The sequence below is a fragment of the Crinia signifera genome, chromosome 2 (assembly GCF_055691185.1).
Source record: "Crinia signifera chromosome 2, ASM5569118v1, whole genome shotgun sequence".
NCBI lineage: Eukaryota > Metazoa > Chordata > Amphibia > Anura > Myobatrachidae > Crinia > Crinia signifera.
In genome coordinates this window covers 22,184,934-22,199,627 of record NC_139218.1, presented here as the reverse complement: position 1 = coordinate 22,199,627, position 14,694 = coordinate 22,184,934, and the positions used below count along the sequence as shown (strand labels likewise).

The window sequence follows — 14,694 nt, the reverse complement described above, 5'->3', positions numbered from 1 at the left end:
GGACCCCAACAATTTTTTTCCCCCCATGTTTCTGCACAGAGCTGAAAGAATGCGAGGCTGATTATACTTAGCCGTTCAGATAGAACTATATCACCATTCTATCGATGGTGTACTCATTCGTACAGCCGAATTCGGCTGAAGTTGCCGTTCATAAAAACGGCAATTGAGCTAATTTGGCCTGATTGTAAATTAGCCGGGCACCAGGTCCCGGCCGTATTTAACATCAAAAGGGTACAAAGTGATCTTATTAAATTTCCCCCTGTAGATCAACTGGAACCACATCTGAGATCAAGGGAAGGGGGAGGAAGGGGAGGGTTGAAGGGGTTGGGGTCTGACCCACAAGGTATGCCTCCATCTTCTGTAGGAAATGCCGTAAGGCCCAACCCACCAATGTGGAAAAAGGGATTTTTGTAAGAACTTACCGTTCGAATCCCTTTCTCTGATATGGTCCTGGTGACACAGCTCAACACTGGGATGTAGGAGGGTCCAAAGGAGCCAGGCACCTATCCTAAAGCTTTAGAGGGTAGGCTCCTCCCCTACTGCATCCCGGACTCTTCAGTTCAATCTTTCAAAGCCACTGGAATACATTAACTCAGTACAAACGCCTGCACATATTATATGCACATTTTATAACAGAAACTGTTAACTTTTAACCATTTTAACATGAACATCATGAACTTCTGGCATACTTACTGAGCGTAAGGGAGGGATCGCTGTGTCACCAGGACCATATCAGAGAAAGGGATTCGAACGGTAAGTTCTTACAAAAATCCCTTTTTCTCTTTCAATGGTCCTGGTGACACAGCTCAACACTGGGACGTTCCAGAGCCGGTCCTTTGGGAGGGTACGCTCAGGTCTGCAGCTCTCAGCACTGCTCGCCCGAATGATGCGTCCTCCGACGCGAACTCATGGAATCTATAGAATTTGGCAAATGTGTGAACAGATGACCAAGTGGCAGCTCTGCAAACCTGCTCAGCTGTGGCCCCATGTCGGACCGCCCAAGAGGTGGCAACTGACCTGGTGGTATGCGCATTTATTCTGGCCGGTACAGGCCTACCCACTTTGGTGTATGCAAAGGCTATCACAGAACGCAACCACCTAGCAATGGTCTGCTTAGATGCAGGCCAACCAATTTTATGTACGTCATACAGTACCAATAAAGTGTCAGTTTTCCTAACACTCTTCACTCTGTCCACATATATGCGTAAGGCACGCACAACATCCAAAGTCTTCAACTTGTCCCTTTTCTTGGAACCCTCTGGGGGTTGAAACACAGGTAGAACTATCTCCTGATTTAAATGGAAGGCAGAGACTACCTTCGGTAAAAATTGCGGCACTGTTCTCAGAACAGCCCTGTCATCGTGAAAAATTAAGAAGGGAGATTTGCATGACAAAGCTCCCAGCTCTGACACCCTTTTAGCAGATGCTACTGCTAACAAAAACACTAGCTTCCACGTGAGAAACTTAAAGTCAGCCGACCTTAAAGGCTCAAAAGGTGCCTTCTGAAGGCAATCCAAAACCAGTGACAGATCCCAAGGTGCTACTGGTTGCTTGTAAGGGGGTTTCAGTCTGGATACCCCTTGTAAAAAAGTTTGAATCTCCGGTAAAATGGCAATTCTTTTTTGAAAATAGATGGACAAGGCCGAAATCTGCACCTTCAACGACTGAAGGCTTAGGCCCGAAGAAAATCCATCTTGTAGAAAATCTAACATTTTTGATAATTTGAAGTGAGATGTGTGAGCTTTTTGCCTCTCACACCATCTAATATAAGTCTTCCAGACTCTATAATAATTTGCCGAAGAAACAGCTTTTCTGGCTTTTATCATAGTCTGCACTACTGCATCAGAAAATCCTTTCTTTTTTTAAAATGGCGGTTTCAATAACCAAGCCGTCAAAATCAATCGATCGGAATCCAGGTGATTGAATGGGCCTTGTCTTAACAGGTCTGGTCTCAGAGGTAGACGCCATGAATCCACTGATAACCTCTGAAGCCTCGAGTAGCAAGACCTCCTTGGCCAATCTGGGGCCACAAGGATCACCGGAACCTTCTGGTCCTGTACCCTCTTCAACAGTCTCGCTAACATTGGAATTGGAGGGAATGCATAAAGAAGGTCTCCCTGCCAATGAGTAGTCATGGCATCCACTGCCTCTGCTAGCGGATCTCTCGTTCTGGCATAAAACCTGGGCACCTGATGGTTGAACCTGGATGCCATTAGGTCCAAATCCGGAGTTCCCCACCTTGCCGTGATCTGGTGAAACACCTGCGGATGTAGGCTCCATTCTCCTTCCTTGAGCTCCTCCCTGCTCAGGAAGTCTGCTTCTATATTCTCCACTCCTGGAATGAATATAGCCGATACGGCAGGAACATTCTATTCCGCCCATAGGAAGATTCTGGACACCTCCCACATGGCCAATCTGCTGCGTGTACCTCCCTGATGATTCAGATACGCCACAGCTGTGGCATTGTCGGTCTGAATCCTCAAGGGGAGGTTCCTTAACCTGTCTCCCGCCAAGGAAATCACTTTCCAGACAGCTCTCAGCTCCAAGATGTTGATTGGTAACACTGATTCGTCTGCCGTCCACAGGCCCTGCAGCCTGAGATCCAGGGCTACTGCCCCCCAGCCCCTGAGACTGGCATCGGTAGTTACTACCAACCAGTCCCAGGTCTGTAATGACCGACCCCACTGAAGGGAATCTACCTCTGTCCACCATTTCAAGGAGTCCCGAGTGTCCGCGGACAGCACTATCAACTCCGTCTTCATGGTCAAAGTGTTTCCTGACCAGGCTGACAAAATGTTCCATTGGAATACTCGTGAGTGGAACCTGGCAAATTGAAGCGTTTCGAATGACGCCACCATTTTCCCCAGGAGTTTGAGGCACCTCCACACTGACAAGCTCGGAGCTCTGAGAATCTCCTGAACTAGAGTGACCAGATCCCTGGCCTTTATCTCCGGGAGAAATACCCGATGGAGATGGGTATCCAGTATGACTCCCAAGAACTGGATCCTCTGTGATGGTACCAACTGAGATTTTTGTAAGTTTAAAATCCAGCCGTGAGCCTGCAAAAAATTGATGGCCTCTTTCAAGTGACTTTGAAGCAGGGTTGCTGACTCTGCCTTGAACAGGAGATCGTCCAAATAGGGTATTACTGTGATTCCCCTGAGCCTCAGCACTGCCGCCATCACTGACATTATCTTTGTAAATACCCTTGGCGCGGTTGCTAGCCCAAAGGGTAACGCCCGGAACTGTAAATGCAGGTCTCCTATGGCAAATCTCAACAGCGTCTGATGTTCCGGGTGAATGGGAACGTGCAGATATGCGTCTTGGACATCCATGGACGCCAGAAATTCTCCCTGGTCCAGACTCAGGAGAACAGACCTCAAAGACTCCATTTTGAAATGGTCTACCCATAGGTGAACATTTAAGGACTTCAAATTTAGTATTGGTCTGAAAGACCCGTCTGGTTTGGGCACCAGGAACAGCGTGGAGTAAAATCCTTTCTTCCACTCTGCCCTGGGAACCGGAATTACCACCCCTTTTTCCAAAAGGGAATGAGCCGCTCTCATCAGAGCTGTGCGCAGGAGCGCCTGCTTTGGTATGGGTGTGGGGATGAACCTCTTCGGAGGCCGCCCTCTGAAAGGGATTTTGTAACCCTGGGTAATGATCTCTAAGACCCAGGAATCCTGGTCTAGAGAAGCCCAAGCGTCCCTGAAGTGTGTGAGACGCCCACCCACCTTTATCCCTGCCGGGCTTATCCCCAGGCAGTCATGCGGAGGGTTTATCCTCTCCTTTAGAGGCAGGCTTCTTATGGAAAGAGCCAAACTTGGACCTTTGAGATTTGCCCCTGGAGGTCTGAAACTTTCCCCTGAACGATTGTCCCCGAAAGGACGCACCACCTCTAGGGGAGGGCCGAAAGGACGGCCTAAAAGCAGCGAATCTGGATGACTGCTTTGTTGAGGAGGCCGGCAGAAAAGTACTCTTGCCGCCTGTGGCTTGTTTTATAATCTCCTCAAGCTCAGAACCAAAAAGTAACTTTCCCTTGAAAGCTAACAATTCTAGGGCCTTTTTGGACTCATTGTCCGCTTCCCAGGCCTTAAGCCAGAGCACTCTCCTGGCATTAATAGAGACTGTGGACACTCTGGTAGCCATTTTAAGAGCTTCCTCTTCTGCTTCCACCGCATATTCATAGTATTTCACTGAATCTGTTGATCCCCTTAGCAGTATCCTGCATCACCTGAATAAGCGCAGGATCTGCCTGGGTAAGAGGCAAGGAGCCAGACGACTGCTGAGATGATGGCATAGGTCTCTGTGATTCTACCAGCACATCACTCTGCCTGTCCAGAAGCTGCACCAAAGCGTTTACAGACCTGCCTAGGGCACTGGCCCACGCAGGTTCACTCTGCTCTGCCCTATGGTGTTCACTGCCCATGGGTCTCACATCAGCGCAAGTAATACATAAGCCCCCCTTGGCCATCTGCTCAGGGACAAACTTTTGTGTGCAAACATTGCACGCGCTCAGTGCACTAAGGGCTCCCTCCCCCAAAACCACAGCCTGATGCTCAGACATGATGCAAGTGAAAAATATATATATCTCAATATACACAGTGCAAACAATTGTACAAGCGCTTATACAAAGTCAATGCACCCAGTCACTTAGCTGTCTGTAGGTTTCAACTGCGGGGAAGCGATGCCCAGGAAATCCAAGTCACTCTGCCAGGATCAATTAGCCAGCTCAGCTCCGCTGCAAGCGTTCTGAAAGGCGCCAAAGTCAGAGTGAAGGAAGAGACCAAAAGTCCCTGCTGCTGCGGGGTCCGTGACCTTTTGGCGCCAACCACCCCCAGCTAGCCGCTCCTTAGGTAGGATTTCCTTGTTCCAGTGTCTCCCCCTCAAATGGGGACCACTTGGAACATGCCTGTCACAGCGCTGCTGTCCTCTCAGTCAGGAGCTCAGCGTGTAAGCTCCGCATAAAATGGCCGCCGCCATCACGGAGCGCCTGTCCCCCATGATCCCCACCTAACTGTGGAGCCGGTTTCAGGATGCTCCGGAGCCCAGGCAGCCTCATAAAAGAGGCTAAAAGCGCTGCACAGGGAGGCCAGACAGCGTCTACCCTGTGCACAGAGAGCTGACAGGACGCGCTTCTGTCAGCTCCTGCTGCGCTAGCAGTGTGAGGATTCACTATGAGAATCCTCACACTGTGCCTACCTAGCTAGGGTAATAGTTAATAAAATAATAAAAAATCCCCTAACTACTCTATTTCTTCGGCTGCTCCCGCAGCCCTTTAGAATAGCACCCACTCCAGTGGGCACCTAACACGAACTGAAGAGTCCAGGGATGCAGTAGGGGAGGAGCCTACCCTCTAAAGCTTTAGGATAGGTGCCTGGCTCCTTCGGACCCTCCTACATCCCAGTGTTGAGCTGTGTCACCAGGACCATTGAAAGAGAAACCAGTACAGATTAGAATAGGGGAGGGACCATGGGAAAAGAGGGAGTGGCACCGCAGTGCTTCTATAGAAGTCTATAGCAATCAGGAGACACTGCTCCCGGTACAGCCCCTACTTGAGTCAATAAAGCAAGGTAATTGGTATTTAGGAAGGCATTGATATGCACCAGTTTTGTATATTGGCTTCACTTACACAATATGGAGCGGATTCTGACCCGGGAACAAAACACACACACAAAAAAAATGAAACTTTGTTTCTGGAACAAACCCTGCTGCAATGCGAAGATCGGATTTATATTTTGCATTTATATTTTACTGGCTGCTTCTACATATAGCCCACAAATGCCAGACAGCTTCATTCCTACCCAGCAATTTATATTCCAGTTACACCCCTTTCACACCAGAAAATGCAGGGACCCACCCAGGAATATGGCCCAGGGATCATGCCGGGCCATTCCTGGGCTGGCCCCTTTCACACCAGAAAAGCCCCTGCATTTTCTGATGTGTGAAGGAGGCGGGGAGGAGGCGGGATGAGGGCGGAATGGCGGCGGAGGCGGGAGCAGGTGGAGAGTACTCACCCTGGGTTGCTGGTCCTCGGTGCAGGCCGGGGTGACTCTCACACAGGCGGCAGGTGCAGATGACAGGTCAGGCACTAGACGCAGATGACACAGCTCTCCGGCGTCATCTTCATCCGCCGCCTGTCCAGTCATCTGCACCCGCTGCCTGTGTGGATCCCCGTTTGATAGCACACACCGAGGACCGGCAACCCGGTTGAGTATCCCTACCCCTTTCACACCAGCACACCAGGGTTGAACTCGGTAACTACCCTGCTCTGTAGCAGGGTTGAAATCCCGGGAAATTTTCCTGGGATTTTGGCCCGGGAACCTTCCACACCAGCGCTAGACACCAAGGAATTTAGGCTGGTGTGAAAGAGGTATTAGGACTCACCCCTTCTAAACCTAAAGCATGAGCATCTCTGCCCCCACCAGCCCACAATGGCTAAACCCAGAAATAGAGGGGGAGGGGGGGGGGGGGAATTTGACTATGGGGAAAAAACTACAATCGGTGATCTTACAGGTAATCTTCTGGAGCAGTGATCCATTGTCCATCTGTAAGCGATCTTCCATGAACGCTATGCCAAGCTCGCTGAAATTATCCACGCTTGCTTCTGCCAGCAACCTGGAGGAGTCTCCATGACACAAAGCCAGCGGCACACAGAATCTGGACAGCTTCAGAACCTGGCGCGGGAGGGAGAAGAGAGCTTGTGTCAGACATCAGATCAGCTCACACTCAGGGAGAATAATAAATACATTTTCCGTCCTCTACATTATTTGTTTTATCTCCTGTACCCTGAAAGCATTGCATGTACTATGACAGAGATCCCCAGACTCGCGCACTACTAGACAAGAATGTCCTAGAAGTGTCGCCTCCTGCCGCTGTAGCAATATCCCCCCTGATCGTGTTTCTGTTCCGGCACAGCCGTTCCGCACCTAAGTGCATCCTCCATAACCAGTAACATCAGGACATGAGTTGTAGCACAACCACAACAAGGCCGAGGTAACCTGATCAAAGCCTTGTCTTGTCGCACTGAAGACCAGGTACAAGATACTCTTCCCATTCAGCCAGGCTAAAAGTAAACAGGGACAGGTTCTTCCTGTGACTTGAGAGGAACACAAGCAAGGAGACAGCGTTTCAGGATCAAAGCAGAGGAAGCCGCCCTGACCCAAAACAGGAGGCTTTCCCACAACGAGCGCCATTGTGTCCTGACAAACCACATCTCATTATCACAGACAGTAAATGCTTTGTAGCACTAGTACAGAATAATCAGGACAGGTAACCCCGGCCTGTGGAAGAAAGCAAACGCCAGGCCCAAATCATGCTATGCAATCAAGTACCAGTCCTGCTCAGAGCTAGGCTTACGTATAAATGGTAGGCCACAGCGCACACGCATTTACTGCCATAGGTTTTGATTTATGTGGTAAAAAGAGAAAATAAATCTGAGGTAAATTATTTTCCGAATAAAGGTCAGATCCAATTAGCTGCGCTTCTGGGTATGACAGAAGTTGAAATTATATATTTTTTTCCTTGCCGTCTGAACTAACCTCTCAGAATTTATATTATTTATGTGTATGAAATATAATGATTTTATGCTTTTGAACATCAGCTACTATGATGTGTTATGCACGCTGTAGCTGTGTTTCTGTGGGTTGCATCGTTAGGTCGACACTTGTTAGGTCAACATCGGAAGGTCGACAGGGAACGATGGTCGAGAATGCAGAAGGTTGACATGGGTTGTTTTATTGTTTTTTTCCCCACTGTGGTTCCAGAACAGGAGGTATTTCATGCCCTACCATCCACTAGTGCATGGAGAGAGAATAGAATAGTGTGCCGAGTGATGTGAGGGGCTGCTGTACACTTATGCCCCTTTCAGACCGCACTTATTACCCAGTATTTTGACGTTTTTCTACCGTTTCAAAATGGTAATATGTGCAGTCTGAAAGGTCCAGAGTAAATTCACCATTTTAAAATAACCGGTATTTTAAAACGGTAAAAAAGCAGGGTCCTACCCATTTCAGACCCGTTTTTGTTTGCAACGGGTTTATACTGTACCCAGGCAGCAGTGAGCACTATTGGTCCCGCGCAGTGCATAGTTAATGAGCTGGACCACTCATTACATATGCGCATATGTAATGAGTGGGACCTGCTCATTACATATGCACGGAGCGGGATAAGTGCGCATCAGGGATCTGTAGTGAGCTGGGCGGCATGCGGGTATTGCCACCTGCCTGTAGCCATGCCAGGGATGATGCTTCCTGGCTACTGTCTTCTATTGTGACACCAGCAGCCTGACCGTGGTGACACCAGCAGCCTGTCTCATAGTTACTGTGTGTCCTGTTCTCCAGCTGCTTTCACACCGCAAACCTGCTTGAGAAACGTTATAAATACAGGGTCTAAGCAGGTTTTGGGATGTGAGAGCAGCATTAGATAATGTCAATAACTAGACTTCTAGATTGGACGCCTAAAAAAATAAAATAAAATAATACGTGTTGAAGTTCTACATTGTCCACCTAAGGACCCTGTCGACCTAAGGAGTGTTGACCTATCTTGGGTCGACTGAATGATCCATACCCATTTCTGTAGGGTACACAGGAACTGCAGGCGTCAGGCGTAATTATGGGGGGGGGGATGTATCAAATTTTGGAGAGCCATAAAGAACCTACCAATCAGCTTCCAGCTGTCATATTACAAACAGTGTTTGAAAAATGACTGGAGCTGATTGGTTGGTATTTTATCACTCTCCACGCATTTGATCAATCTCATATTATGCATCAGATTACAGGAAAATAATACTAATGAGACAGCATTGTGGTGACCTATATTCACTACACAACCTAGAATCACATATGTTTGATAAGGAACTTATCCTTTTGCAAGTAGCTGAACCTTTACGTGCCAGGGTATGGGTCGACATGCATTGGGTCGACCATGGCTTAGGTAGACACCTGAAATGGGTCAACATGGCTAAGGTAGACAGGGTTGGAAGGTCGACGCAAGCACTAGGTCGACAATGGCAAGGTTCACAATTAAAAGGTTGACTTGAGTTTTTCACAGTTTTCCCCCCGAATGTCAACATGGACACCAACAAAGTGTACTGTGCCCCCTCGCTTCGGGGCACGGTGCCGGGCATACTTTTTTCTTCTCCCACCACGCTGTAGTGGTCGATAGGGCATGAAATACCACTGTTGGCACATAAAAAAAGTGAAAAATCATGTTGACATTTTGACTGTCGACCTTGCAATTGTCAACCAAATGATTGCGTCCACCTTCCAACCCTGTCGACCTCAAGTAGTCCCAATGACCGTATCCCACATGCTAGTGTATAACCAAAGCATAAAATAGGGCAGACCCAGGACAGTGCCAGTCACTGTCAGACATATTGCCAGGGCTTTATGTAGAAACCGTGTAAAAGAAGGTCCAGGTTCAGTACAATGTAGGAACGATAATGTAAGATGCCCCTCCAGCTGCTTGTGTATACGGAGTGGCTGACTAGGGAACACCCAGAAAACCCGTCCCAACACACCCTGTCACCTCCCTCAAATGCTGACTACCTGTCACTAACTCTGCAACCAAATCCCTAAGAAGTACAAAAGTAACGTGATTGAAAGGATTACCAATAAATATTACCTGATAAAGAAGCCAATTAGGAGGCTTAATCAACAAAAACACTACATGTTCATTTTAAATCTCTCACAACATAGATCTCCCGTATACACTGACCTTGGGAGGGATGCATTATCATCCGCCGACCCTTCCTACCCCCCTCCGCCGGCTACGGCATCGATAGTAATCGCATATGCTTTAACATGTGCGATTAGTACAGCAAAGGGCAGCTCTTGCGATAAGAAGCAGTTGGGGGAAAGGGTGAGTGGGTCGCCGCAGCTCTCCCCCGCCTCATCTGCCCAACTGCTGCAGGGCTCTCCTCCTCCTCCCTGCACCCAGAAGAGGAAGTACGGGACTAGGGAGGAGGAGGGGTACTTGTGTATTATCTGGGCGCCCGATTTTGACATCGGGTAGGAAAAATCGGGTCGATCGCATCGCATGCAACCAAATCGCATGCGATGCGACCCGATTTTTACATTGGATCCAATGTTAAATGCCCCCCCAGACCCCGAGCGCAGCGAGCCACCGAGCCCCGCGAGGGGTCGCGGAATACATGTTAAGTAATCCGCGTCCCCTCACCACGCTTCGGGCTCAACTCCATGCCCACTTGGATAGTGGGGGTATGAACAGGGTGGGTATACAACAAAAAAATGGGGTCTGGGGGGCATTTAACATTGAACCCAATGTAAAATTGGGTCTCAGGGACCATTTAACATTGGATCCAATGTAAAAATCGGGTCCATCGCATCTGATAATGGGGCAGATGTATTAAGCTTTAACAACAGATAAATGCAAGGGTGATAAGGAGATAAACCTCCAGCCAATCAGCTCCTTACTGACTTTTCTTTTTCGTCCACTAGGGGGCACAGGAGTTCACGCTGGGTATGAGAGGTGAGGTAGCAGAGCGTGCACCAAAGGGTTACAAAAATGTACCCAGCATGCTCCCTGCCTCCCTTCTCCCTCATAACCCGCCCCCTGGCCCTGGGTCACCAGTTTTTTCTTTGGTGCCAAGGAGAGAGCAGCACCATTATCGCGGCTGTTAGAACAGCCATGGGTTAGAGCTGCTGCGGCGGGTGCTCTTTTAGTGAATCACCGGCAGCGCAGCTCCATCACTCGGCGGCGGCGACGGCAGCGCTGGCGACTGGGCTGGGGACTTCCGTTGCGGGACCCTCTCTCGGAGGCTCCCGCATGCTGCACTCCGTCCCCGGGCAGGTAAGCGGCGGTTCCCTGCTTGCAGGGAGCCGCGTCTAGCAGCGATCCCCCCCCCCCGTTTGTATGGGAGTCAGCGGGGGGGCAGGCAGTGGGGGTCTGGACTGCTCCACCTTTCCACTAGATCACCAGGGACAATTAGTCAGGCTATGTCCCGGGGGTTGATGCCTGAGGGGGAGGTTAGACAGCCTGGGAACCTACAGCCATACACATTGGAAATGTTGTATATTGGGCCTGGTTAGTACTTGAGTGGGAGACCACATAGGAACACCAGGTGCTGTAGGTTAGTCCCTCCCCCACCCCTGGGGAAGTGCTGAGGCTTGCTCTCTGATTGCCCCAGGTGTCCCAGCTCCTCGTTAAGGTCCTAATCAGCAGCCATTCTGGCACTTGCTGGGTTTAGAGACGGAGGCTGCTGGGATTCTCCCCCACACCCTGCTCCTGGAAGCCTGGTGTGTGTGTGGTATTTCTCCTCTCCTGCTGCTGGCTGGATTGTTGAGCTCTGCGGAGGTCTTCTTTCCAATATCATTGGAAGCTTGAAGACAGCCTGGGATCTACAGCTAATGCTGTATATTGGGCCTGGTTAGTACTTGAGTGGGTGACCACATAGGAACACCAGGTGATGTAGGATTGCCCCAGGTGTCCCAGCTCCTCATTAAGGTCCTAATCAGCAGCCATTCTGGCACTTGCTGGGTTTAGAGACGGAGGCTGCTGGGATTCTCCCCCACACCCTGCTCCTGGAGCCTGGTGTGTGTGTGGTATTTCTCCTCTCCTGCTGCTGGCTGGATTGTTGGGCTCTGCTGCTGTCTTCCTTCCAATATCATTGGAAGAGATGAAAGTTTGAAACACTGTCACCATTCATAGTATTGGCTTTGCATATACGGTGTCTCCTTTTCAGCTTGCTGAATTGTTGAGTTTATCTGCCCATACCAAATGGCTTTGCTAAAGCTTTGTGGGTAAGGCTGCAAGTGTGTTGCTTGGGTGTCAGTGTTGTAACTGCTGGTGTTTTTTGTCTTTTTTCATGGACAGTATGCCTAAGGCGAAACCTGGCAAGGAGACTCCATCTCCGATGCAGCGTACCTGTAGGGTATGTGTGGACATACTCTCTCGGCAGGAGGAGGATATCTGTTCCAGGTGTTTGGCCCTTGAAGCAGATCTTCTGCCGCCTTCACAGCAGGAACCGGCCTGGGCTTCGACCTTGACTCAGGTATTGACATATTGACCGCTTGTCAACTCCTGTACCTCCTGCGCCCCTGCCCCCTGTGCCCATGCCCCCTGTGGCAGTGGCCAGCACCAGTGTTGGGGCAGCTCCAGCTTATGTAGAGCCCCCTTGGTGGCAATCCTTTGCACAATCTGTGCAGGGGTTGACGGCTACTCTGGCGGGCAGGGATTCCAGGAGGCAGTGTAGGCAGCAGAGTCCCGATGCGGGTTCTCCGCGTTCCGATTCGGATTCCAGCTCAGAGGGGAGTTCTTACTCTTCAGTGGCGGAATCCGCAGGGGCCGATGACACTTTGTCCTCAGCGGAGGTAGAGTCTCTGATGCAGGAGTTTAAGGCAGTCCTCCAGATGGAGGATGAGGCTCCTTCCCCTAAAAGTAAAGACCTGCTTTTTAAGCATCTTAAGAAGTTATCGGCCCAGCTCCCGCCTTCGGCCCTCATGGAGGATTTATTGGAGACTGCGTGGTCTCATCTGTTTAGAAGGTTCCAGCTTTCAAAGCGACTTACTACTTTTTAACCTGTTCCTCCCACAGAGAGGGCTAAGTGGGAAAATCCTCCCCTGGCGGATGATCATTTTTGCGCGATTAGCTCGTGCTTCAGTACTGCCCATTTCGGATTCTTCATCTTTGAAGGACCCCTCTGAGAATTTCCTCAGGACTGCTTTTTCACAGGCAGGGGCCATTAGGTGTACCACGCTTGCCGCGTCATGGGTGGCCAAGGCAGTGTCTGAGTGGGCGGGCAAGGTGGAGAGAGGTTTGTCCGACGGGCACTAGTCCTTCCTCTAGATTTTCCTCATCCACTAAGGGAGCCAAGCCCTGCACCTAGCACCTCGACGGATGCTTGGGTCAGGGAGGTGGTCTCCAGGGGCTATGCCCTGACATTCCGGTTCCCCACCTCCTCAGTGTTATTTTTGCACGGGTCTTCCAAAGGACCCAGCGAAACGACAAGTGCTACAGCTTTCCATCTGCTCTCTTTTGGACTCGAACGTCATTGTTCCAGTTCCTCAGGAGCAGAGGGGTCAGGGGTTCTTCTCCACCCTATTCTTGATTGACAAACTGGATGGTTCTCACCGTCCTATCCTGAATCTGAAGTCGCTCACTATTTTTCTGCGAGTGCCGAAGTTTCGCATGGAGCCCCTGCGTTCGATCATTCTTTCACTGGAGCCAGGGGACTTCATGGCCTCGCTAGATATACTTCACATCCCCATCCGACAGGAACATCAGCACTTTGAGGTTCGCCCTTCGGGTCGAACACTTCCAGTTCAGGGCGCTACCTTTTGGTCTATCTACGGCTCCCAGGATGTCCACCAAGGTGATGGCGGTCAGGGCTGCACACCTGCACCGACTGGGGGTTCGGATGATTCCATACCTGGACGGCCCACTGATTTTGGCAAAGTCCCCAGACCTACTACATAGTCATTTGCAGGTCGTGATTACACTTCTGTTATCTCACGGTTGGTGGATAAGCTGGAAGAAATCGTTTCTTACTCCTTCCCAAAGGACACTTCACTTGGGAGCTCAGCTGGGCACTCGGTTGTAGAGAGTATATCTTCCAGAGGATAAGATCCACTTCCCTTCAGAGGAAGATTCATTCCCTTATAGGTCACAGAAGGGTCTCAGTACACAAGTGTATGGTGGTGTCTTCGACATGGTAGAGTATACACAGTTCCACTCGCGCCCACTTCGGCTTTACACTCTCAGTCAGTGGACAGGAGATCATACTTGTCTAAGGAGTCAATTGATCACACTGCCCCCGAAAATTCGCCTGTCTCTCACATGGTGGTTAAAGACAGAAACTTGTCTCAGGGCCGCCCGTTTTGGATTCCAACCTGAGTCTTGCTTACCACGGATGCCAGCCTACGGGGCTGGGGAGCGGTTTGCAATTCTCAATCTTTTCAGGGTCGCTGGACGGCTCAGGAGAGTCGCCTTCCGATCAATCTCCTGGAATTGAGAGCAATCCTTCTGGCTCTTCAGAGGTTGGGGTCCCTCATCCGAGGGTGCCCTGTAAAGATCTGGTCCGACAGCACCACGCCCGTGGCTTTTATCAACAGGCAGGGCGGGACACGCAGCAAAGGAGTGATGAAAGAAGTCTCCAAGATATTCAGGTGGGCGGAGAAGCAGATTTCTGCAATCTCTGCAGTCTTCATCCCAGGGGTTCTCAATTTTGAGGCAGACTTTTTAAGTCGGCAAGATAGTGTACGCATTCCCCCTGTTTCAACTCCTACTTCACCTTCTGTGGAAGTTCAGGAAGGAGGGAGGAATGATGATCCTAGTGGCCCCAGATTGGCCCCGTCGAGGTTGGTACGCGGATCTATGGAACCTGTTGGTAGCCTCTCCTCTGAGTCTACCTCTGCGTCCAGACCTAATTTCACAGGGGCCATTCCGACACCCGGTCTTGAGTCGCCTGGCTTTGACGGGCTGGCTGTTGAGGTGTCCCTCTTTAGAGGTTTTCCGGGCACTTCAATCGTCTCCTTTCGAGCCTCTGGAGGAGGTGGATCTGAAATGGCTATCCTGGAAGGTGGCTTCTTGTTGGCTATTTCCTCAGCACGAAGGGGGTCTGACATGAGTGCATTATCATGGAAACCGTCTTTTCTGGTATTTCACCCGGACAGGGCGGTTCTTTGTACCAAACTGGATTTTCTTCCAAAGGAGGTGTCTGAGTTTCACCTTAAC

The 14,694-nt window shown here is 50.1% G+C and overlaps 1 protein-coding gene across 5 annotated transcripts in view; it reads right to left on the bottom strand.

Annotated features, from left to right (window-relative positions):
- The window catches only part of HLCS (holocarboxylase synthetase), a 161,556-nt gene that overhangs the window by 133,980 nt on the left and 12,882 nt on the right, over positions 1-14,694 (bottom strand). For all 5 annotated transcript variants that reach the window (XM_083171726.1, XM_083171730.1, XM_083171728.1 and 2 more), the window contains one exon: positions 6,515-6,677. In XM_083171726.1, coding sequence (XP_083027852.1) covers positions 6,515-6,677 — 163 coding nt within the window. The remainder of the gene's footprint in view (positions 1-6,514; positions 6,678-14,694) is intronic.